The sequence below is a fragment of the Camelus bactrianus genome, chromosome 3, assembly GCF_048773025.1.
Source record: "Camelus bactrianus isolate YW-2024 breed Bactrian camel chromosome 3, ASM4877302v1, whole genome shotgun sequence".
NCBI lineage: Eukaryota > Metazoa > Chordata > Mammalia > Artiodactyla > Camelidae > Camelus > Camelus bactrianus.
The window spans coordinates 44916102-44943581 of NC_133541.1; the positions used below are offsets into that span (position 1 = coordinate 44916102).

General features: G+C 35.9%; 1 protein-coding gene across 2 annotated transcripts in view; it reads left to right on the forward strand.

The window, feature by feature from the left end:
* Positions 1 to 27480, forward strand: part of CWC27 (CWC27 spliceosome associated cyclophilin) — a 199069-nt gene that overhangs the window by 151558 nt on the left and 20031 nt on the right. The window contains exons 12-13 of one of the 2 annotated variants that reach the window (XM_074358921.1): positions 3578 to 3687; positions 7918 to 8021. In XM_074358921.1, the coding sequence (XP_074215022.1) occupies positions 3578 to 3687; positions 7918 to 8021 (214 nt within the window). The remainder of the gene's footprint in view (positions 1 to 3577; positions 3688 to 7917; positions 8022 to 27480) is intronic. The other variant, XM_045512419.2, reaches the window with a different exon arrangement.

A 27480-nucleotide genomic window follows, 5' to 3' on the forward strand; every position in this document is an offset into this window, starting at 1 on the left:
GTTTTACTACAGATTGTCTGCTAAAACACAAGTTTTAGCCCAGGTTCTGCTGCTGTTCCAAATGGGACACTAGTTAAGTAACTTCACTTACCTGGACCTTGGTTACCTCACCTATAAACTAAGAAGTTAGATTTGAAGATCATCAAGGTAGCTTCTAGCTCTGGTCCTTTGGTAAACTAGTGCTCTAGTAGTAAATTGATGGTTATAGTGGTGTCAAACATTCTCATCATCAAACCTTTTCATATATATTACCTAATCTTAGAGATTGCTAAGACATTTAAAAAGTTTTATTCTAATACTATAACATAGGTAAGCTCGAAGCCCTTTAGGTGGCTAGTATTCTACCCAAGAATCAGCAATGTAATACTTATAGTCAATGGCTTAATTTCTTAACTTTTTACATATATAATGTTTATTTTACCCTTTACATTACTTTCTAGAGTGAAAAGCCTATATCATGTATGTTTTAGATATCATTCATTACATTTTTTAGAGTGTCAGGCATACAGGGAACACTTATTAAATTTTATTTTCTGAGCTGAAGTTTTAATTGAAGACAGTAGGGCACAGTGTAAGACTTTAGTATCATGGCTACCTGGGTTCAAATTCCAGCTTTAGTATATTCTAACTGTGGTCCTATCCTGTTTCCTCATTTGTAAAATGGTTTATTGATACTTTTTTCATGGACCGTCAAAGCACTTTAGCATGGTACCTAATATATAGTAGGTCTTTAGTAAATGTTCTTTTTTCCCCCATTCCTATTTATTTAACAAACATTTTATAGAAATCTTAGTGACAAATAGTTCTCATAGTGCATCATTATTTATGAATTATCACTTAGCATAGATTGAGTTTTAAGAAAAGGTGTAGCGCCCTCTGTACTTAAAGAAACTGATTTTTTTCAAACTCATTTTGTATGTTATAAGCCAGTTTTATGTCACTAAAATGATCCCATCACATATTCAATTTTTCTTTATTCAGGGGGATTCAAGAACATGAGAAATGAATGTACTATTCTGGCAAAATGGACTGAGTTAACACAGAACTTCCTTCTTCTACAAATATATAGAAATGCTGGATAAAATATGATGCAGCCCAATTTAAATACTTAGCTAAGCTTGAAAAAGACAGAGAAAGAGGGGGACCTGGGGGGCTGGGGAAGAGAGAGAGAATGAGAAGGCAGAGAAAGAAAAGAAAACTCCTAGGTACAAGAAACAAAGAAGAGGCATTAAGGGGGCAAGTTGATGCTATCGTTGACCAGGGGAATTTTGGAACCAAATGTAGGCTCTAATAGCTAGAAACTGAGGTTTTAATCTCAAACTTAGACAGAGATATGGCCTTGGATTAAGAGACATAGGAACTAGAAAAACTGTCGCCTGGTCAGGAAGGTCACAGGAAGCTTGTCATTTTTCAGAGGTATGTGTGGGAGGGAAAAATAAAAGTATTGCAAAAAATCAAAACTCTTAATCTCTACCAGGCACAGCTATAAAGTCTGAATGTTCACTACCTGTATGGTACAGGAATCCTAAGCCAGGAAACTAACTATGGAAAAAATAACTGTGTGCTAATGGAACCACTTAATTTCCTAGTAGAAGCAAATATAAAAGCTCTCTGTAGGAACCATTACACAATCCTGGGTGCCAGGGATTCCTATGGAGTGTGATGGAGATGCAGCTCTAGCTGTAGGTACACTCAGAGTAAAAAATTAGATAACACATAGAGAAGTGACCACTCTAGGGATAGAGTTAGAAGGCATAACCAAAGGAGCCTCAAGAACAACCTGAAATATAAAATGTAATGTGTGTGTTTTAAATAATTAGAGTTTTTAAAGGTATAAAATCATTATAAAAGACTGAGGCTATCAAAAAAGTGGGTGAATTTGAAAAAGGACCAAATAGAATATCTAGAATTTTAAAATATAATTATTAAAGTCAAGTGACTCAGTTTATGTCTTAAAAACTGTTGAGATACAACTAAACAGAGAATTAGTGAATTGAAATATAAAGCTAAGGAAATTCTTCATAGTATGCTGTTGAGAAATAAAGCCACACACACACACACAAAAAGAATGTTCTGTGAACATTCATAGCTGATCACACTATAAACAGAAGTAGTTTACACTGATATGATATACCCAGTTAGGAAATAGAAGAGTTGACCATATTATTTCACACAGTTGGGTTGGTGCAGCAGATGTCATTGTTTGGTCATATGTACCATGTACAAGTGTTTGGGTTACAGTTTCCACGCACTCCAAATGGAACCTTAGCAGCCGTAATCCTGCTGTTACGGGTGTGTGTAATGAAAGACCAGCTGACCTCACAGCTGTTCTCAAGCTGTTTGCATGTTCATTTGGGCTAGAAATAAAAACGGGAGAGGAAAGGCATCCTAGGCAGACAGTTAAAACTCTCAGAACACCAAGAACTAGAGAAACCACTGTGAAGTGATTACCACAATCTAGCTAATTAACATAGCCATCACCTCACATAGTTACACTTTGTGTGTATGTGTATGAACGGTGGTAAACTTTCTCAGCAAATTTTATATATACAATACAGTATTATAAACTATACTCACCATGCTGTACATTAGATCTCCAGAACTTATCTGTCCCACGCAGTTGAATCTTTGCACCCTTTGACCAACATCAAAATCATGGTATTAAGTAACCATAAGAAGACTACTTGTTTCTTAGTTCACATATTTTTTTAAAATAGACAGTCTCTTGAACAAAATGGCTGCACTGCACATTGACTCACGGCACACTGATTACATTCCTCAGACTAGGTAACAAAGAGGCAAACAACAAGCCAAGGCTTAAATAGAAAGATTACTGATATACTCAGTTACAACTGGCTCACCTTGGTTTGCCAGACAAAGATGAGAAGAGACAGGTTGTGGGTTTAAGTCACAAATTTTCTCTAATATATATAAATATAAAGTATTATAAAATGTTAGTACTTTATTTTGAGGCAAAACTATTCTGTGAACCCAGATGTTAACTAACCTTCATATGGGATTACTGTAGGATCAAATCTATAGATAATTTTTCTAACTTCTAATTTAGTAAAAATTATTTTTGCCTGCTTCTATGTGACTGTCCTGATTTTTTGTTAGATATATTTTATGATGCCATAAAATTGAAGGCGGTGGTTGTTGTTGTTGTTATTTTAACTGAGGAGCAAAGGTGGCAGAAAATCAACCAATATTGAAAGGTTATATCTTACAAGGCAAGGGAATAATGTAAAATGGAATTGCTGAATTTTAGGAAAATCTTACTTATTTTAAGAGTGAGACAGACAGTTGATTTTATAGTCAAATAAGTACAGGTGAGAACAGCTATAATAGTACAGTATATAACAAAGATGTTTATAAAATGTTGATTAAATTAACACCAGTCACTTTCTAGTCTAAGAAATAGTTAGAGCTTGTGGAGTTTATTGGTTTTTGTTTTTTTTTAATGGAGGAAAACCAGTCCCAGGTTCTGACCTCCTCTTCAATGATGGACATTCGTAGACATTAACATGAATCTATCGAGCCTTTTTACTATGTATCCTAAGAGTACTCTATTCTTCAGAGGAAGTGGCCGCTCCAGATGGTGCTGTTGCAGAATACAGAAGAGAAAAGCAAAAGTATGCAGCTTTGAAGAAGCAGCAGGCAAAGAAGGGAACTTCCCGGGAAGACCAGGTAACTTCACAAACCAAAATGCATATGCAATTCATTGCCTTTTAATTGTCTTCAAGTGTTGTTAATGGAGCCTAATTAGATTATACATGAGGGGAAACATTACCTCTTAAAATGAAAAAGGATACATATATATAAGGTGAGCTGACAAGGACCTTGGCCACTTATGCAAAGACCCAGCTGATAGACACACCATAGATGTAAAGCCTAAAACTTTCAGATTTCAACCTTGTACTCCCCTGTCAAGCACAGGAACCTGGTAAAGCCGCATATTATCAGGTAGAACCTTTGACTATGTGACTGTTATGGGGTGGAGAGGAAGGAGGTGATTATGAATGATGAGAGGATCGCTTCTGGATCAGCATCTCACATGCTGCCTGGACACCTCCACTTGCACTTTACATTGCCTGTGAAGAAGGCACTTTGGTCCACTAGTTGACTTCTACCATAAATAATGCAAAAGTCTGCTTACTGAAAGTAATACCTGAATCTTTAGTAACTTAAGAAGATTGTCAGAAATCAAGAATAAAAAAAGATAGAAAGCTAGCTCCTCAATTTGGGAGTCAATCGTACACGCCATGCAGCACTTGGCACTTGATAAAAATGAATCTCTTCAGCAGCCCTTTATGTTGAAAAGCTAGGGGGCAGACCAAAAACTACTTATTTTTGCTGCTCCCATGTGTGTATGTGAGAACACACCATTTTTGGTGAATAAATAAAACAGGCAAAATAAAACTAAATTTCAAAGCCCAAGCCTGTTTGAATAAATTAATCTAATCAGGAACTGTATTATAAATGACACCTAATTACTGGTAAGGAAGATCATGCATCAGTGCTTCGCATGAAAATAATCACAGGGAAAATTCAACAAAAATTCAGGTATAGGAAATTGTAATTACAGAGAACTAACTTATGTGTAATTTTAAAAAGAAATGGCACATCAGATGAAATTAAGAAAAAGTGCTTTATTAAGTTGTTTTCATGGAGTCACAAAGGCCTCTGATTAGCAACTGTAGTGGTAAATATACTACCAAAGATGTTAAGGATCACTCTTACTCTTGCATTCCCCTTTCTTCCCTTCAAGGAAATAATAAACAAGGAAGAGACATCCTGTCTTCTCTGAGCTATCAGGAAAAGGAGGCAGTTAAACAAGTAATACTAGTGAAAGAGGGTGAGCATTATTTCAGGTTAGGTACAGGAAACTATGTATAGAGCATAAGAATCTGGGTAGGCCTCCCTGAGAAAATGATTTCAGCTGAGCTTTGAGGGTGGCGTAGGAGATACATGGCTAGACAAAAGGGGCAGTATATGAAAAGTCTCTGTCCTCTTTGCAAAGAACTATAAGATAATAAATATGACTAGAACTTAAACTAAGAGACAGAAAGAGATGAGGCTGGAGAGGTAAGCAGGAGCCAATTCACATAAGATATGTCTGAGCCATATTAAGGAGTTTAGATTTACCCTAAGAGCAATGGGGGGGCTATTGAAGGAAGGAGGCAATATGATCTCCTTTACAGTGTGGGAAGATCCCTCCAACCTGGCTCCAGCTTGAAGAGTAGACTGGACCTGGGGCAGGGCTGGAGGCACCTAGGCCATCTGAGAGACTCTTATATGTAGGTCTGCATGCACAAAGTCTGCCAGGGCAGGCCCCCTCAATACAGCTTCTTCACGCTGGGAAAGCTCACTCTGTGCTGGAGACCATGCTGTTAGTGGTTGGCCCTTCATTCCTTCAGCAGACGCCAGAAGACTGATTCCCCTGGAAATGCCAAACAGAAAAGCCTCCATGCATATCCTATTTTCTTCAACCAATATTGTGCCATTATTTTCATGATGTTTGCTTTTCTCTCTTGCCTTTAGACTGAAGCTACAGAAAGTCCAATCTTGAGTATTGAAGATGTTAAGAAAGGCCAAGAGGATGTTTTCTTTTTGTCATAGTCTTAGTCCCTCTTCTTTGAGCAAATACCAGTAGCACATAAATTGGCTCTAAAAACAGACTGCCTTGCCACTTTCAGCTCAAAAAAGTAAGAGCCAAGTCTAGCATAATTTTCTAGGAAGTTTTAAAATTTCATTCTACTAAGAAGTCGCCCCCCCCCCTTTTTTTTTCATTTCTCTTTATACCCTCAGAACAGACATTTCCAAGTGTGTGAAAGTCCACCATCAAAAATTGATGGAGTTTGCTTTTAAGTGATAGCTAACTACACAGATAGATAGACAGACAGACAGACAGACAGACAGACAGAGACATAGAGACATAGACATAGACATAGATATAGACATAGATATAGATATAATATACAGACACATAAACACATACACATTTACACACACAGAAGCATGTATTGAAAGCCTTGAAGGATATATACCACATGTCCACAAGAGTAATTATCAGTGGTAGAATAATATATTTTTGTTTTGCTTCTCTTTACTTTCTGATATTTCTACAGTAACTTTTTTTCTTATTATAAAACAAATACAATAAAATACAACAAATACAATAAAAGTTTGTAAGCAAGAGTTTTTTTTAATGAATAAGGTTTTAAAGGATGTTTTCTTTACCTGTTAACATTGTTTGAAGAGCTTAGTGCTATAATTACTACCCTAGAAACAGATAAAATATCTAAACCCTAACACATTAGGAACCCTCAGAATGCCTGAGGATATTCTATAGGAATTTATAGTTTCTCCTCAAAACTTACCTCATTCAGCAACTTAGTAATGTGTATATTTTGAGCTGTTGTCTGTGTGGGCGTTGAATTTTGCAGAAAGACATAAGGCACTTTTCACTATCAGTTTTTAGCCATAACTGCCTTGTTTCTTGCAGTTATTTTGTCACCCCCTGTCTGTATTGAGTTAGGTTCTAGACCACCAAACCTACTTAATTTTTTCGTGAACTATGATGTTAATGATATTTCCTGGATAAATTCTGGAGAATTCAAGTTATTATGACTGTTTTCTCTGTTATTCACATTGAAGTATCACACATCTTTTTCTTTATGAAATGTCAGTACAGTTGACCCTTGAACAACACAGCTCTGAATGTCGTAAGTCCACTTATGCGCAAATTTCTTTTAATAAATACATACTGCAGTTGTAGACTGACCACAGCTGGTTGCATAACAGCAGGTACAGAATGGAGGGCCAGCTTACAGATGGATTTTCAACAGCTCAGAGGGTTGGCACTTCTAACGCTCACATTTTTTAAGGGTCAACTGTATTTTTAATAGTGAAGTCAATGTACCAGTGTCTTAATTAGACTCTTGATTTTTTAGACAGGTAGTACTTTATCCCATTTCACAATTATGAACTACTTAAAACTATAGAATAAAAGAACATTTTCTAATTTCTGACTCTCTGCTCAAATTCTGAGCAAACTGAGCAAACTACAAAGGGCATAGGAGTGAAAAAAAAACTCGGAGGAATGGTCCCCTTTTTTAAAAAACGTACTCAGCATGATATTTACATCCTGCTTCTTTCACGTAACAATAGATTATATTTCATGTATACAATTTTTAATAATAGTATAAATAGCATATTCATTACTTTTTACTAAATTTATGTAGTTCCTTACTGATAGATATTTAACATGTTTCTGTCTTTGCACTTGCGTGAATATTGCTGCAGTGCGTCTTTTGCATAAGCATTTTCAGTGTTTCAAGTTATTTTTCTGCATGTATTCCCAAGATTGGAATTATTGAATCAAAGGGAAAGATCATTTTAAAGTTTCTGATAAGTAAAAGCAGCATTCCAAAGATACCACTCCAATTTACCCCTCTTCCAACAATTAATGTGTTCATTCATTTCATCTTCACCAACATTGACATTTTTACACTTTTGGAAATCTATTCAGTGAAAAATATTCTTTGTTGTTTTGTTTTGATTTCAGATATTTTAGTGAAGTACCTCCCTATCTTGTGGTCATTAAAAACTTAGCTATTAGTAAGCATGCATTTTAAATATCTTCTATGTAAACAAACTTACGTTTCCCCAAATCAGAAAAGAGCCACATATCCTTGAGGGAGAATGTCAGTGCAGATGCAGACAAGGCAATGTCAAAGTTTGTGAATATTGACCACTGTTGCAACTTGAAGGCAGTTTTGTTACTTTGCTTCAAAATTAAAAATTTAAGTGTTTTCTATCCTGGTAGGATATTTTCTTTTCTACAAAATTTAGGTGTCTCTTCTGAAATTATATTTGTCCCTATCAGAAAACTTAGCAGTCTAATTTTTATTTCAGACACTTGCACTGCTGAACCAGTTTAAATCTAAACTCACTCAAGCAATTGCAGAAACTCCTGAAAATGACATTTCTGAAACAGAGGTAGAAGATGATGAAGGATGGTAAGGGCTTTGATTTCTTTATTTTAACCATGAACAAGTAGGCTCAGCACAGAAGCACTACTAGGACATCTCTACGGTATCTTCCCCCCTTTTTTCTCAGACTTTATCTTCAGTTATAGCCTCATCATTACAGGGCCTCAGCACCCTCTTCATTTCAGTTCAGTAAGCATTTATTGAGTACTTGGTGTATTCCCAGTATTGGGCTAGCCAGTGGAAAATACACAGGAAATACTTGACACTACCCCTGCCTTAAATAACTTTCTAAATTGTGGAAAAGATAAGACTCACATTAAACAGCTAGAAAACAGCCTTAAAAGATTCTAAATCATGAATTTTTTACACTTTCCTATGAACATTTGAGAACTCATTAATCCATTTCATAATCTTACTAAGTTCCTCTTCCAATTTACAATGTACAGGATCATAGCAATACATAAAATGGTTAACTTATTTTTATCTTTGGGTACTTTTCAGCTTTTTAAGACACTGATAAGAAATAAAGGGATTAATGACTTCTCTGTGTCCTGTGCTTAGCACTTTATCCTATACTAGCAAAAAGAAAAAAAAAAGAGTAAGAATTGTATTTTCTCTTATCACACTCCTCTGTCCTCCAGTTGACTTCACATGTAGTATATTAGGCCTCCCCACACCTAACTGCCTCCACCTCCCTCGACACCCTGGCTCAGTCACATCACTGCAGGCAAGCCAGCGGGTCACCCCCCACACATGACTCACCCTCTGGAGCCTCTGAACTGTCACATGTGCCATTACCCCAACCCAGAATCATAGCCTCACTCCTCTCTGCCAAACAGCACCTCTCCCCTATTTCAAAACTCTGTTCAACACTCCCATCCTCCAGGAAACCAGTCAGCAAGATTTGTTGAGCACTCACAAATCTAGAGGGTGGAGGAAAGAGGACTGGAACACACATTAAAAAAGACATAAAAACACTTATTAAGAAAACATTCAAGCAAGAAAGACCCTGCAACTATATATAACTTTAATCAAAAGGGACTAGGGGATGATGATTTGAATGGAATGACTCCTACCTACCATAGGACCCTGAAAGTACTTATGTATTTCTCAGTATATAATTTCTGTATGTTATAGGTTATGATGCCAATTTTTGTAAAACCCTACCTCTCTTTTAATAGGTTTCTGTTACTTATACGTATTTGTTTATATCTAAATTCAAAGCTGCTTAAAGCAGAAGCTGGCTCCTCCCATAGTTCTTTGCCAAAGGTGAAGGCTCAGTGAGTGTTGAATGACCCATAGAGATAAGTGCACATTGCACAGAAGAACCTTCTGTTTTTTATATGACTGGACAGGTTTAGTTTTATTTTGGATTCCTTGAATGTCTCAAAATATCTTTCAAATGTTTTGGGTTCAGCCACCACACAAAAAAATGCTTTGCCAAGTCCTCTTCCCCTTATTTTTGAATCCATATGCATTTTTTAAGGAAATATGATCCATGTGTTTCTGATTCATTTACACTTAACTCATCAAGATGGTGTTTTGTAAGAGCAGTTTGATGCCCAATGAGTTTTTTTAACCTTTTTATAAGCCATTTAAGTCCTTTTTTATTGAACAGGAAAGTCACCAACAAATTTAAACCCAGAAGTTTCATTTGAAACTCATAACCCACAGGATTCAAATTTACTTTCAACTTGGCAAAGAACATTTAACTTCCCAAGGTTCTTCCTAGCCCCTTGGTTCGATATTCTCTCATTTTGAATTCCTCATTAGCATCAGATATCAATTCGTATTGTTTTAAGTGTCATTCTTGTTTTTGATGTGATTTCACAATACAATCAATGTTCTAACATCCTCATTAGAAAGTTAAACAAATGGGAAAACTTCACCAGATGGGAGGGAAAAAATCATTGGTCAGTGATGTTGGCTAGTTCTCCATCTGGGGGACAAAGGTAAGTAGTAAAGGAAGGGGAAATAAGGTGAAGAAACCATTACCAGGTCTTCAAGGGGTTCCTTTTTGCCTTTAATTGCAGTCATCTAGCCAGAAAGCCAGAACTCTACACCATGTATCTACACATTTTTTATATTTGTTCTATCTAACATCTAATTAAAATACCTTTAGTATTCATATAGAAAACATGAGGCCCTTATATATAGCCTTTTTGCTGCAGTATAGACTGCTGGAATTTTGTAGGCTGAAAATCAACATCATTTCTGTTCATAAATAAACCAGTTCAGCTTTATCAAGTCTCTGATGATTTAGATCATCTCTCATAAAGTATATTCCACTCAGAAAAGAAGTCTTGTATTCAGAATGATTTATAGCAAATATTATGAGTGCATGGCATGTGCATGTGTGTTATGCATAAATTACATGGTTCCCGGACTATTTTGTAGGTCACACTTGCCACTTTTCTAAGAAGTGAAAGTCAGCCAGTGCTGTACTGCACCGTCAGGGTCTGTTATCTGAGGCAAAATGATTGCTTCTAAGACATTTTTATGTGTCCGCATGAGTGACCACACATTGAGGGATCATTTTCATTTTCTGTCAAGATAGAAACCATTACCAATTTGTTATGTTTTCTTTTACTTGGCAAACTGTTCTATTCGCATTTTTGGCTGAGCTGCTGTATTGGCATGGTATACAACAGACATTTGGGTACCATTCAGCAGCATTCTACTTTCTATGCAGGAAAAAAAAAAAAAGAGAGAGAGTGGGAGGGGGAGAGAAAGAAAAGAAATATGATTCTATTACAAACATGGTATATGGTGTTTGATAATGATTCCCAGATTTCACTGTCTAACAAGGCATTTAAAGAAGTGTTATTAGTAGATCTAAGCTGAAATGCATGATAGAAATTTTTCACTCAAAATTATTAGCATTCTTCCTTTGTTGGGATGAATACTGCCAGTATTTGATAGTGGTGCTGACGGGCACCAGATTCTAGTGTAGCAGCTAAAGTAGCCTCTTTCCCACCACATTCCTTCATCCCACAGCATCACACACTCGTATAGCTATAGAAACCTCCTTCAGACGTGGATTTTGTAAAGCTGATTAGATACATAGCAAGAGTGATCAGCCAGAGGATTCACATGACCACGTGGATGAAGTCCATATGCCATTTTGGGTTTGGTTAGATAGAGCTTGGTTAGCTCCCAAAAACGTTTTAAGAGAGCTGTGTCTGACAAGGCAGTAGAGAGACTTATTAAAAAAAATGGAAAGCCACCTGCTCCTAATACAACAAAACTGGCATTCCAAGGGGAGGAAAAAATTAGATCTATGAGGGTAGACTTCAAGCTTGTGAACATGATCTCTTCACCACTATGTCCACTGAAATTTCTTTGCAGATTGCTAAATCTAAGGTTAACTTAAAACTTCACAACAAACATACCTGATAAAGTAATAATCAATATAAATGTCAATCTTCTCTCCTCTCTCCTCCTCTTCCTCTCTCTCCCCTCTGCCACTTCTCCATAGTACATTCAGTATTCAGTAATATAAGAATAGAAAAACACTTGACAACTGAATGTCTGCCTCAAGTAAATATTTTAATAATTTTTATTATATAAGGAAAAGATACTGTAGAAAAACTAGGGTATAGAACCCTCAAAAGAAGTAAATAAAATCACCTGTGATCCCAAACTCAACAATAAATACTATTAATTTATACATATATATGTACTTCCAGATCCTTTTCTGCATTTATATTTTTTAAGCAGAAATGAGATCATATAATACTATAACTTTATAACTTGCTTCTTTTCCCTCAGCAAAATACAGTGAATGCTTTTCCTTGCCATACATAATTTTAGAATATAATGTTTATATTCTGTATTATGGCCATGTAGTATCCCATTATATGCTGAACCACAGTTTACCTATCAGCCCATGTTGGATATTTAGACTTTTTCCAGTTTTTATTATTATACACAACACTGTAATGAACATCCTTTTATCTATGTCATTGCCAATTTTCTCAGGATAAGTTTCTAAAACTGGAATTGCTTAGTCAGTGGGTATGCATGTTAGGCTCTGCTAAATATTTTCAAATGGCCCTCCCAAAATGTCATTCCAATTTATACTCCCAAGTAAATACCATTTTTATGACTTGCTCTTAGGGCTGTTAGAATCATAAGAATTAATTAAGGTACTTTACAGTGCTTAGTGAAAAAGAATAACATTTTAGAAGAAATGCTTTGCCCTTGTAAACTTTTTAAAAATACAAACACAGTCTGATTTGCTTCTGTTTTTAATGTAACTGGTACAAATTTCAGTGTAACTCCTCAAGATCATCACCTCTAAGTATTCTTGTTCTCGATTCTGGAAAAGTCTTCTTCTAAGATAATGGGTTAGAACTTTTGGATCTGGAATTTGTTTTCAGTTTTATTACTGCACCTTGGCATGCATTAAAAATCAGTTTTGTCTATCAGCCAGACAGTTTGTTTCTGCTAACGACTAGAGTTCTGAGAACCAAGATTTAGCATGAAGATGTTTTCAAGTGTTCCTCTGGAGTTAGCATAGCACAGAAGCAACAAGTACCAGTTGTCTTCAGTATTAAAAACAGTGAAAATTTAATAACGCACATGTAAAAACAAAAAAGATTATTAACTGTTAGACCAATTTAGACCTCATTATAAGATACCATTAAAAAACATAGCTTCATCTCATTGCTTATATTGGCAAAGCTTAAATCACCTTTTATACGTAATACTGTAATTACAAGTGTAATACATTCTGCCTATGATTTGGTCATGTATTGAGTGAAGGGTGCTATGACAACACGTGGAGACTTTGATTATAGTCCCCACTTCATTCAAGCAGGGCATTGCCAGGCATGGATAACAACTTGGTGTAGACAAACACAGATATACCTATAAGGATGAAGGCCATGAGACCCGTGAAAGCCAGGCTACCCTTTAGTGATAACTGGGACAACAGGTCTCAAGCTGTAGATCTCTGGACTCCTTTATACTCTTAAACATTATTGAGGACTCAAAAAGCTTTTGTTTATGGGAAATATATTTATCAATATTTTCCTTATTAGAAATTAAAACTATGAAATTTTAAATTACTTCAAAATAACAATAATGAACCTGTTACATGTTAACATAAATATTTTTATGAAGAATAATTATATTTTCAAAGCAGCAAATTTAGTGAGAAGAGTGGCATGGATTTACTTTTTTTTTTTTTCCATATCTCTAATGTCTAGCATTACAGGAGCAGCTGGATTCTCAAATCTGCTTCTGCATTCACTCTGTTTTGACCTCATGCATCATGTATTCTCTGAAAATTTTCACTGTACATTCATGAGAGGATGAGAATAAAAGGGCAAATAATGTCTTGGTATTCATACAGAAATAATTTTGACATTGCAGACACACTGATCCCCAACACTTTGGGAACTGCTAAGCTACAGCATCTCTAGTTATTGTGTGTGTCATGATGATTCTTATTTATCAGAGGTCATGACCCAGTCTATAGGTCCTGGGAAGCTTTATTAGAATCCCAATTTGTGATCCTTGTTCTCAAGTGGTACCAAAGTAGTGCTTTCTGAATTAAATGTGCCCAGCACCATTGGCTTAGACTTGTTACACCACAATTCTTACCACTCCCACAGCAACCCCTTTCTGGCCCTTAACTGCTTTGAAATGGTCTGTGGCATGCCATTTGATTTTATTATTCTTGTTTTCTTTTTTAGTCCTCGGCTCAATTATATTGATATAGTAACACATACCACTGTGTAAGCTTAAGGAGTACAGTGTAATGATTTGATACACATATACCCTTTGAAATGTTTACCACAGTACAGTTTGTTAATACAGCCTTCATCTCACATAAAGAGCAGTTTGTTGCTGTACCCTCCAGAATTTATTCATCTTATAACAGAAAATTTATATACCCTCTTTCTATGGGTTCACTGTTTTTAGGTTCCACATATAAGTGAGATCTGAAAATACTTGTCTTTCTCTGGCTTATCTAACTTAGCATAATGCCCTAAAGGTCCATTCATATTGTCCTAAGTGGCAAGTTTTTCTTCTTTTTTATGCCTAAATAATAGTTCATTGTGTATATACGTGTATGTGTGTGTATGTATATATATATATGTGTGTGTGTATGTGTGTATATACGTGTGTGTGTATATGTATGTGTGTATATATGTGTGTGTGTGTGATATATATGATATGTGATATGATGTATATCACATTTTCTTTCTCCATTCATTCGTCGATGGATACTTAGGTTGTTTCTATGTCTTGGCTATTGTGAATAATGCTACAATTTGGAACATGGTAGTTCAGCTGTCTCTTTAAGACAGTGATTTTGTTTCCTTCAGATATATACCCAGGAGTGGGATTGATGGATCATATGGTAGTTCTGTTTTTAATTTGAGGAACCTCCATACTGTTTCCACAGTGGCTGCACTAATTTATGTTCCCACCAAAAACGCATAATGGTTCCCTTTTCTCCACATCCTCACCAGCATTTGTTACCTCTTCTCTTTCTGACGATAGCCATTCTAACAGGTATAAGGTGATATATTGTCATGGTTTTGGTTTGCATCCCCTGATGATTAGTGATGCTGAGCATCTTTTCATAACTTGTTGGCCATTTATATGTCTTTTTTGGAGAAATGTTTATTCAGATCCTCTGCCCATTTTTCAATCAGATTGGAGTATTTTGTTTTTGATTTGTGTAAGTTCCTTATATGTTTTGGATATTAACCCCTTTTCAGTATATGGCTTGCTAATACATTCTCCCATTCTGTAATTTGCCTTCTTTTCATTTTGTTGTTTCTTTTGCTGTGCAGAAGCTTTTTAGTTTTAAATATAGTTCTTCTTATTGATTTTTGCTTTTGATGCCATAACCAAAAAAATCATTGCCATGACCAATGCCAAGGAGACTTTTCTGTGTTTTCTTCTAGAAGTTCTACAGTTTCAGGTCTTATGTTTAAGTCCTTAATCATTTTGAGTTAATTTTTGTGGATGATGTACGATAAGGGTCCAATTTCATTCTTTTGCGTGTGATTTTTTCAGTTTTCCCAGAACCACTTATTGAAGAGACTGTCCTTACCCCCATTGAGTATTTTTGGCTCCCTTAACAAATATTAGTTAACAGTATATGCACAGGTTTATTTCTGGGTTCTTGATTCTGTTCCACTGGTCTTGTGTCTGTTTTTATGCCAGTACTGTACTATTTTGATTACTATTGCTTTATATTAGAGTTTGAAATCAGGAAGTGTGAGGCCTTCAGCTTTATTCTTGTTTCTCAGAATTGTTTTGAATATTCTGGGTCTTTTGTAGTTCCATATGAATTTTGGGATTTTTTTTTTCTTTTTCTGCCAAAAAATACCATGGGAATTTTGATAGAAACTGTATTGAATCTATAGAAGTCATTCAATCATATGGACATTTTAAATACATTAACTCTTCTGATCCATGAGATATCTTTCCATTTATTTGTGTCTTCTTCAGTTTCCTTCATCAGTGTCTCACAGCTTTTGATGTATACATCTTTCACTTCCTTGGTTGAATTTATCCCTAAGTATCTTTTTTTGAGGCTACTGTAAATGGGATGGTTTTCTTCATTTCTTTTTCAGATAGTTGTTAGTTTACAGAAATGTTTTAACTCTGTATGTGGTTGTATCATATCCTGACACTTCATGAAATTCATTTATTAGTTCTAACAGTTTTTTAGTGGCATCTTTAGAATTTTCTGTATACAAGATAATGTCATCAGCAAGCAGAGACAATTTTACTTTTTCCTTTTCAATTTGGATACCTTTTATTTCTTTTTCTTGCCTAATTGTTTAGGCTAGGACTTTCAGTATGTTGAGTAGTTGTGTTAACAGTGGGCACTCTTGTCTTTTTCTTGATTTTAGAAGGGAAGCTTTCAAACTTTCACCATTGAGTATGATGTTAGCTGTGGGTTTGTCATATGTGGCTTTTATCATGTTGAGTATTGCTTCTTCTATAACCAATTTGTTGAGAGTTTTTATCATGAAAGGATGTTGAATTTTATCAAATGCTTTTTATACATCTATTGAGATGACCCTCTGATTTTTTTCTCTCATTTATTAATGTGATATATCACATTTATTGATTTGCATATGTTGAACCATTCATGCATCCCACTTGATCATAGTGTATGATGATTTTAATGTGCTATTAAATTCAGTTTGTTAGTATTTTGTTGAGAATTTTTGCACTCATATTTATCAGGGATACTGGCCTATAGTTTTAAGTTCTTGTAGTGTCCTTATCTGATTTTGGTATCTGCTTAGTATATCTAGGTGCCCTCATGTTGGGTACACATATACTTAAAATTGTCAAAGCAGGGTATAACTCAATGGTTTATGTGTGCTTAGCATGCATGAGGTGCTGGGTTCAATTCCTAGTATCTCCATTAAAAAAAAAATAGATAAATCTAATGACTCCTCCTTCAAAAGAAAATCCAAACATATATATTTACAATTCTTATATCCTCTTCATGAATTGATCCCTTTATCATTATATAATAAGGTTTTTTGTCTCTTGTTAACATTTTTTATTTAAAGTCTATTTTTTCTGATATAAGTATAGCTACCCTTGTTCTTTTTGTTTCCATTTGTGTGGAATATCTTTTTCCACCCCTTCATTTTGAACTTATGTGTGTCTATGAAACTGAAGTGAGTCTTTTGTAGGAAGCATATAGTTGAGTGTCTGTTTTTCCATTCAGCCATTCTATGCCTTTTGATTAGAGAATTTTATCCATTTACATTTAAAATAATTATTTTTAATTATTGATAGGTAAGAATTTACTATGCTTAATCTTATTAGTTGTTTTCTGGCTGTTTTGTATTGCTTTTGTTGCTTTCTTCCTTTTTTAATGTCTTTGTGAATTGATGATTTTCCGTAGTGCTATACCTTGATTCCCTTCTTGTTACCTTGTATCTACTATAGGTTTTTATTTTGTGGTTATCCTAAGGTTTACTTGAAACATCTTAAAGATACAACAGTGTTGTAAGTTGATAACAGCTTAACTTTGGTCACATAAAAAAACTCTACCTTTTTACTCCCCACAAACATTTTATGTTTTAGATGTCACAATTTATATCACTTTATATTGTGTATTCAGTAACAACTTATTGTAGCTATAGTTGTTTTTAATACTTTTGTTCTTTAACCTTTAGAGAATTAAGTGGCTAACACAACACCATATTACAGTATTAGAGTATTCTGAATCAAACTGTATACTTACTTTCACTAGTGTATTGTATATTTTCATGTTTTGATGTTGCTAATTAGCATCCTTTTTTTTTAGGTGAAGAACTCCTTTCAGCATTTCTTGTAAGGCAGGTTTTGTAGTGATAAACTCCCTCCACTTTTGTTTATTTGGGAATTTTTTTATATCACCTTCACTTCTGAAGGACAACTTTGTTGGGTAAAGTGTTCTTGGTTGGCAATTCTTTCTTTCACCACATCGAATGTATCATCTCTCTGTTCCCTGGCCTGCAAGGTTTCTGCTAACAAACCTACTGATAGCCTTATGGGGGTTCCCTTTTATGAATGAATTATTTTTCTCTTACTGCTTTTAAAATTCTCTCATTGTATTTGATTTTAGACAGTTTAATTATAATGTGTCTTGGAGAAGATCATTTTGGATTGAAATTATAGGGTGACCTATTAGCTTCATGAACTTAAGATGTCTTAATCTCTTCAGGTTTGGAAAGTTCAAAGCCATTATTTCTTCAAATAAGCTTTCTGCTCATGTCTCCTTCTCTTCCCTTCTGGGCCTCCAGTGATACATAGAGTGTATTTTTTTTTTTTTAATGGTAAAATTCTCATAGGCGTTCTTCATTCCTTTTCAGACTTTTTGCTTTTGTTCCTCTGACTGGATAATTTCAAATGCTCTGTCTTTGAGCTAATTCCTTCCTCTTGGTCCAGTCTGCTTTCAGAGCTCTCTATTGAATAATTCAGTTTAGTCATTGTATTATTTAGCTCTAAAACTTCTGTTCGATTCTTTTTTGTTTTGTATTTATTTGCTGAATTTCTTATTTTGTTCTTATATTATTTTCCTGATTTCTCTAAATTGTTCATCTGATTTCTCTTGTAGCTATCTAAGCATCTTTAGAATAATTATTTTTAATTCTTTATCAGGTAATTCCTGTATCTCCATTTCTTTGGGGTCAGTTACTGGACATTTACTATGTTCCTTTGATAGTGTCATGTGTCCCTGATTCTTTGTAATTTCTGTAGTCTGGGTGGGTATCTGCACATTTGAGGAAGCTGTCACCTCTTCCAGACTTCATGGACTGACTTCAATAAGGAAAGACCTTTACTTGTCTGGGGGGCATACCATGACACCAGATCTAGTGGTACAGCACATCAAGTGCAGGGGCATGTGGCAGCTCCAGGTTCAGGGGGGTGAGGGAGGGCGTGATGTCTCATCACCTCAGGCCACAGGCGTTCACAGCATTGACAACTGTTTGGTCTATGATGAGCAGTGTAGGACATCCACAGTGGCTACAAGGGCTGTTCAGATTCTCAGCAGCACTTCCAGATCCAGCTGCTAGGGACCTAGGTAGGCAGCAGTGGTGGCCAGGGCCAGTGGTATGCACACACACAGCTGTAGGGGTGAGCTGCAGGTGCCTCCTTAGTGCTAGAAGCCAATAGCAGACACACAAAGAGTGGTAGGGACCAGGGCCAGCTACAAGGGCCTGGACACACCGCAGGCACATGGCAGTGGAAACTAGTGTCAGGAGTTGCGTCAGGGGTAAGCAGGGACACAGGGAAGCTGCAAGTGAGCCCAGGGGTGCAGGCCAGTGGCAGGAGACGAGGCTGAATCTCGACCCATAAGCAGCTGCAAGGGCCCTGCCTGTTGACACACACTCCTGTGGTCATGGGGTCTCACCACAGGCACACAGCAGTGGATGTGAGTGATGGGTTGGGGCTTGCAAGTGCACAGCCGGAGGGGCCGGTTGCAGGTGCACACAGTGGTCAGACCAGGGACAAGATAGCTGTGAGGGCCTTGGCTGTTGGCATGCACTTCTGTGGCTAAATTTTTATTTAGTTGGATTTATCAACTTTTTTCTTTATTGGGCTTTTTAATGTCTCATTTAAGAAGGCCTTTACTATCTCCAAGGTTAGAAGGATATCATAAAACCTTCAGAGTCATAAGAGTATCAACTCTATTTTTTCTAATAGTTTTAAAGAAAAGTTGTATACTTTTTTCATTAAAGTCCTACACGTTTTCATTGTTTATTCCTAGGCATTCTATATATTTTGGTGCTATTGTGAACTGTTTTTTGCAATACATTTTGTAGTTGGTGATTTCTGGGATCGAGGGAAGCTACTGAATTTTTTTATCTTGTATATGGGCATTTTTAAATTGCCTTATTAATTCTAATATTTTCTGAGGTAATCATCTGCACTTACGCTTTTCTCCTTACCTCCTGTTCCAGTGAATATTAATATCTTCCCTATACTGTTGATCCCTTACCTTTTCTCTCCTCAGGGATCCCAGCTCATAAGTTATCCCCCCTTTCTCCTATATCTTTCTCCCTTCCCTTGACCTTTCCCCATTATTATTTAGACATGCTAAACTCTCTCGCCGATTAAAAAAAAAAAAAAAAAAAGGCCAAACCTCTTCCTCTTATCTTTCTCCCTGGTCTTCTGGGCAGAATTGTATAGTAGTGTCTCCCCTCACCGTCTCCACTGACTTACATGCACAGCCCCTTGGCTGCACCAGTACTGTTCTGACAGTGTTCTTACCAGTGTTTGAACACCATTTTCATTTAAATCCAGAAGATGCTTCTCAGGCCAGAGACATAGTTCAGTTTAGACATCATATTAATACATCACCTCTTCCTCCTTAGGATGCTCTCTTCCTTTGTTTTCTGACACCAACCTGACCTGATTTCCCCCCGTCTCTCTAGCCACATCTTCCCAGTACCCATCACTGAATACTTTCCTTCTCCCACCCCTTTAATGTTCGAGTTCCTCTCCTCTTTTCAAACCTCTTCACTTCTTCCATAGGTCACCTCATCCACTCCAACCCGCTGGGTGACCTTACCCACTTTTGTTTACCTATACAGTTATCTATACACTGAAGCAGTTCTCCGCCAAATCTGGATCTCCAACACAGATTTTGTTGCTAAATCATACAGCCAGATACAGGCATACCTCAGAGGTATTATGGGTTGGTTCCAGACCACTGCAATAAAGAGAATATCACAATAAAGTGAGTCATGTTAATTTTTTGGTTTTTCAGTATATATAAAAGTCATGTTTATACCATACTGTAGTCTGTTGAGTGTGCAAGAGCATTGTGTCTAAGAAAACAATGTACATACCTTAGTTTTAAAATAATACTTTTGGAAAAATGGTGCCAGCAGGCTTGCTTGACACAGAATTGCTATAAACCTTCAATTAAAAAACAACAACAAAACAAAACGCAGTGTCTGTGAAGCGCAATAAAGCAAAGCATAATAAAAGAAGATTTGCCTGTATTCAGCTTCCTACTGTGCACCTCTATTTGGATTCCTTCTAAGCATTTTTTAAAATTTAATTTTATTGAGTTATATAGTCAGTTTACAATGTTGTGTCAATTTCCAGTGTAGAGCACAATTTTTCGGTCATAAACTTACATATATTCACTGTCACATTCTTTTTCACCGTGAGCTACCACAAGATCTTGTATATATTTCCTTGTGCTATACAGTATAATCTTGTTTGTCTATTCTACATAAGCATGTCAGTATCTACAAATTTCGAACTCCCAGTCTGTCCGTTTCCACCCCTTCTCCCTTGGCAACCACAAGTTTGTATTCTGTCTATGAGTCTGTTTCTGTTTTATATTTATGTTTTTGTTTTTGTTTTTGTTTTAGATTCCACATATGAATGATTTCATGTGGTATTTTTGTTTCTCTTCTGGCTTACTTCACTTAGAATGACATTCTCCAGGAACATCCATGTCGCTGCAAATGGTGTTATGTTGTCAGTTTTTATGGCTGAATAGTATTCCATTATGTATTTTTTATCCAGTCATCTGTTGATGGACATTTAGGCTGTTTCCATGTCTTGGCTACTGTAAATAGTGCTGCTATGAACATTGGGGTGCAGGTGTCTTTTTGAAGTAGGGTTCCTTCTGGATATATGCCCAGGAGCGGGATTCCTGGGTCATATGGTAAGTCTATTCCCAGTCTTTGGACGAATCTCCATACTGTTTCCCACAGTGGCTGCACCAAACTGCATTCCCACCAGCAGTTAGGAGGGTTCCCTTTTCTCCACAGCCTCTCCAGCATTTGACATTTGTGGACTTTTGAATGATGGCCATTATGACTGGTGTGAGGTGATACCTCATTGTAGCTTTGATTTGCCTTTCTCTGATAATTAGTGATATTGAGCATTTTTTCATGTGCCTATTGATCATGTATGTCTTCACTGGAGAATTGCTTGTTTAGGTCTTCTGCCTATTTTTGGATTGAGTTCTTTGTTTTTTTCTTATTAAGTCATATGAGCTTCAGCTTGTATATACTGGAGATAAAGCCTTTGTCACTTTCATCTTTTACAAAAATGTTCTCCCATTCCGTAGGTTGTCATTTTGTCTTGCTTATGGTTTCCTTTGCTGTGCAGAAGCTTGTAAGTTTCATTAGGTCCCATTTGTTTATTCTTGCTTTTATTTCTATTGCTTGGGTAAACTGCCCTAGGAGAACATTGCTGAGATGTATGTGAGATAATGTTTTGCCTATGTTTTCTTCTAGAAGGTTTATTGTATCTTGTCTTATATTTAAGCCTTTGATCCATTTTGAGTTTATTTTTGTGTATGATGTGAGGGAGTGTTCTAGCTTCACTGATTTACATGCTGTTGTCCACTTTTCCCAACACCATTTGCTGAAGACACTGTCTTTATTCCATTGTATATCTTGCCTCCTTTGTCGAAGATTAGCTGACCAAAAGTTTGTGGGTTCACTTCTGGGCTCTCTATTCTGTTCCATTGGTCCATATGTCTGTTTTTGTACCAATACCATGCTGTCTTGATTACTGTAGCTCTATAGTATTGTCTGAAATCTGGGAGGGTTATTTCTCCAGCCTCTTTCTTTTTCTTCAGTAATACTTTGGCAATTCTGGGTCTTTTGTGATTCCATATAAATTTGATTATGATTTGTTCTAGTTCTGTGAAGTATGTCCTGGGTAATTTGATAGGGATTGTATTCAATCTGTAGATTGCCTTGGGCATTGTGACCATTTTAACAATATTGATTCTTCCAATCCAGGAGCATGGGATATCTTTCCATTTTTTAAAGTCTTCTTTAATTTCCTTAATCAATGTTTTGTAGTTCTTAATGTATAAAGTCTTTCACCTCCTTGGTTAGATTTATTCCTAGGTATTTTATTACTTTGGGTGCTATTTTAAAAGGGACTGTTTCTTTACTTTCTTTTCGTGTTGATTCATTGTTAGTGTAAAAAAAATGCAACTGATTTTGGTACGTTAATCTTGTATCCTGCTAACCTTGCTGAATTCTTCAATTAGTTCTAGTAGTTTTTTGTGTAGACCTTTTAGGGTTTTCTATATATAGTATCATGTGATCTGCATATAGTGACACTTTTACCTTTTCTTTTCCAGTTTGGATCCCTTTTATTTCTTTCTCTTGCCTGATTGCTGTGGCTCAGACTTCCAAGACTATGTTGAATAGGAGTGGTGAGAGTGGACAGCCTTGTCTTGTCCCAGCTTTTAGTGGGAAGCTTTTGAGTTTTTCACCATTGAGTACTATGCTGGCTGTAGGTTTGTCATATATAGCTTTTATTATGTTGAGATATGTTCCCTCTGTACCCACTTTGGTGAAAGTTTTATCATAAATGGGTGTTGAATTTTACCAAATGCTTTTTCTGCCTCTGTTGAGATGATCATGTGGGTTTTGTCCTTTCTCTTGTTGATGTGATGTATTACACTGATTGATTTGTGTATGTTGAACCACCCTTGTGTCCCTGGGATGAACCCCACTTGATCATGGTGTATAACCTTTTTTATGTGCTGTTGGATTCTATTTACTAATATTTTGGTAAGGATTTTTGCATCTAAGTTCATCGTGATACTGGTCTGTAATTGTATTTTTTGGTCATGTCTTTGCCTGGTTTTGGTATCAGGGTGATGGTGGCTTCATAGAACGAGTTTGGGAGTATTCTCTCCTTTTCAATCTTCTGAAAGAGTTTGAGAAGGACCGGTATGAGTTCTTCTTTGTGTGTTTGGTAGAATTCCCCAGTGAAGCCATCCGGTCCTGGACTTTTATTTGTAGGGAAGTTTTTTATTGCTAATTAGATTTCATTTCTAGTCATCAGTTTGTTCAAGTGTTCAGTTTCTTCTTGATTCAGTCTTGGTGGACTGTATGTTTCCAGAAACTTTTCCATTTCTTCTAGGTTGTCCATTTTGTTTCCTATAGTTGCTCATAGTATTCTCGTATGATATTTTGTATTTCTGTGGTATTGGCTGTAATTTCTGCACTTTCCTTTCTTATTTTGCTTATTTGTGCTTTCTCTTTTCTCTTCTTCATGAGCTTGGCCAGAGGTTTGTCAGTTTTGTTTACTCTTTCAAAATCCAGCTTTGGTTGATTGATTTCTTTAATCTTTATTTTATTTATTTCCTCCCTGATCTTTATTATTTCCTTCCTTCTGCTGACTTTTGGGAGGTTTTGCTCTTTTTTCTAATTCTTTTAGCTGGTGGGTTAGATTGTTTATTTGAGATTGTTCTTTTCTGGGGAAGGCCTGTATCACTATAAACTTCCCTCTTAGTACTGCCTTTGCTGTGTCCCATAAATTTTGTGTGGTTGTGTTTTCATTTTCATTTGTCTCAAGGTATTTTTTAATTTCAACTTTGATTTCATCATTGACCCCCCTGTTTTTTAGTAGCATGTTGTTTAATCTCCATGTTTCCCTTTTTTTCCCCTTTGTTTCTCTGTAGTTGATTTCTAGTTTCATAGCATTGTGGTCAGTAAAGATGCTTGAGATAATTTCTATCTTCTTAAAACTCTTGAGGCTTCCTTTGTGCCCAAGTACATGATCAATCCTAGAAACTGTTCCATGTGCACTTGAAAAGAATGTATATCCTATTTTGGGGAGGTGTAATGCTCTGAAAATATCCACCAAATCTAATTTTTCTATTGTATCATTTAATTTCTCTGTTGTCTTACTTATTTTCTGTCTGGAAGATCTGTCTAGTGATGTTAATGCGGTGTTAAAGTCTCCAACAAGGATTGTATTCCCATCAATTTCTCCCTTTATCTCTGTTAGTAACTGTTTAATACACTTAGGTGCTCCTATATTGGGTGCATATATATTAATGAGTGTAATATCTTCATCTTGTATTACTCCTTTAATCATTATAAAATGTCCTTCTTTATCTTTCTTTATGGCCTTTGTTTTAAAGTGTGTTTTGTCTGAAATCAGTACTGCTACACCTGTTTTTTTGGCTTTTCCATTTGCATGGAATATCCTTTTCCATCCTTTCACTCTCAATCTATGTGTGTCTTTCTCCCTAAAGTGGGTCTCTTGTATGCAGCAAATTGAAGGTTCTTGCTTTATTATCCAGCCTGCCACTCTGTCTTTTGACTGGAGCATTTAGTCCATTAACATTTACAGTAATTAATGATAGATGTGTGTTTATTGCCATTTTGAGCTTATTTTTGTAGTTAATTTGGTATTTCCTCTTTGCTACTTTCTCTCTCCTTCTATTTTAAAAGATAGTATTACCAGATAGACTATCCTAGGTTGTAGCTTTTTCTCATTCAGGACTTTGAATATATCTTTTTTATTATTACTATTGAAGTATAGTCAGTTACAATGTATCAGTTTCTGGTGTATAGCATAATGTCCCAGTCTTGTATGTATGTGTATATGTGTGTGTATACACACACATATTCTTTTTTATTAAAGGTTACTGCAAGATATTGAATTTAGTTCCATGTGCTATACATAAGAAATTTATTTTTTATCTGTTTGTATATATAGTGGTTAACTTTTGCAAATCTCAAACTCCCAAATTTATTCCTTCCCATCCCCTTTCCCCTGAAAACCGTAAGATTGTTTACAATGTCTGCAAGTCTGTCTGTTTTGTAGATGAGTTCATTAGTGTCCTCTTTTTTCCTTTTCTTAGATTCCACGTATGAGTGATATCATATGGTATTTTTCTTTCTCTTTCTGGCTTCACTTAAAATGATTATCTCCATATCCATCCACATTGCTGCAAATGGCATTATTTTATTATTTTTTATGGCACAGTAGTATTCCATTGCATAAATGTACCACAACTTCTTTATCCAGTCATCTGTCGATGGACATTTAGGTTGCTACCATATCTTAGCTATTGTATATAATGCTGCTGTGAACATTGGGGTGCATGTATCTTTTTGAATTAGAGTTCCCTCCAGATATATGTCCAGGAGTGGGATTGCTGGATCATATGGTAAGTCTATTTTTAGTTTTTTGAGGAATCTCCATACTGTTTTCCATATGGCTGCACCAAACTACATTCCCACCAGCAAGGTAGGAGGGTTCCCTTTTCTCCACACCCTCTCCAGCATTTATTGTTTGTAGACTTTTTAATGATGGCCAAGGACTTTGAATATATCTTGCAACTCCCTTCTGGCCAGCAGTGTCTGTGTAGAGAAATCAGCTGAAAGCCTTATTGGGGTTCCCTTATAACTAACCCTTTGTTTTTCTCTTGCTGCCTTTAGAATCATTTCTTTATCTTTAACTTTGGCCATCTTAATTATATGTCCTGGTGTTTGGTTTCTTCTTGTTTGGGACCCTCTGTGTTCCCCTGTACTTGTATATCTGTTTCCTTCTTTACGTTTGGGAAGTTTTCAGACATAATTTCTTGAAATTCCTTTTCAATCTGCTAAATTTTCTCTTCTTCTATGAACCCCTATTATGCATAGGTTGGCATGCTTTTTATTATTCCATGGGTCTCTTATATTGCTTTCACTGGTTTTTACTTGCTTTTCTGTCTGATGTTCTGATTGGGTGACTTCTGTTATCCTGTCTTCTAAGTCGATTATTCATTCCTCTGCATTGTCTAGTCTGCTTTTGACTGCCTTTAGCTTGGCTCTTATCTCTGCCATTGAGTTTTCTGTTTTTATTTGGTTCCTTTTTAAAGTATTCTGCATCTCTATTCATAGTCTCTCTTATTTCCTTCAGTGCTTTTATCACCCCCTTTTTCATATCATGGACCATGATTGTTGTATTATATGGTATTTTAGTTTTGTAAGAAAGTGGCAAACTCTTCCAGAGTAGCTGTACCATTTTGTATTCCCACTAGCAATGAATGAGAGTTCCTGATGCTCTGCATCCTCACCAGCATTTGGTGTTGTCATGTTTTGGATCTGGGGCATTCTAATAGGTGTGGAGTGGTATCTCATTGTTGCTTTAATTTGCAATGCCCTAATTACCTGTGATGTTGATCATCTCTTCACATTCTATTTGCTATCTGTATATCTACTTTGATGAGTAGTGATGAGTGGGGTTTTGCCCACTTTTTAATTAGGCTGTTCCTTTTCTTATTGTTGTTTTTAGAGTTCTCTGTGTATTTTGAATAAAAGTCCTCTATCAGACATGTCTTCTGCAAATACTTTCTCCCAATTGGTAGCTTGTCTTCTGATTCTCTTGACATTCATTGTTTTACACAGGGCAGAAGTTTTTGTTTTGTTTTGTTTTGGGTTTTGGTTTTGTTTTTTTTTTTTTTTAATGAAGTCCAGCTTATTCATTATTTTGTTTGTAGATCACACCTTTTAAGTTGTATATAAAAAGTCACCACCACATCCAAGGTCATGGAGGTTTTCTCCTAGGAGTTTTATACTTTTGCATTTTACATGTAGGTCCATGATCAATTTTGATTTAATTTTTATGAAGGGTATGTGTGTGTGGATTCATGTTTTTTGCTTAAGGAATATTTATATTTTCACAGACTTTTTGTTTTGGCATGTCTTCAGAGTTACTTTAAAGTGAAATCTCTTCATTCCTTTTAAAACCACTTATTAAGTATATTTTTACCCAATTATCAGTTTTTCAGGTTAATTAGTAAAATTATACAAAATAACTGACAATCAAAATCACTTATACTTGACTTTAAAGAAATTACACATTCTTTATATGCTTTTTTACTTTTGCTGTTCTACCAGTAGTAGGAGATTAAGGTGGTTCTCGATCCCACTAATTCATTCTTGAAACGGATATTTGCATGTGCTATATTTCAGGCACCCTGTCATCTTTTATGCCAGCTTCTCTTATTCAGCTCTCATCAGAGCTTCAAGACTCATAGGTTAGGGACCAACTGTGGTGGATTTATTTCTTGCAATTCCATTAGATAATTAGCATTATTTTCATTCTATAAATGAGGAAACTGAGGGTCAAAAAATTATTTGTTCAATATCACACAGTAATATATGGTGAAGCTGTCAATCACACTTCAGGGCCCATGCTACTTCTAGAACATGAGCTTCTAAGAACACGA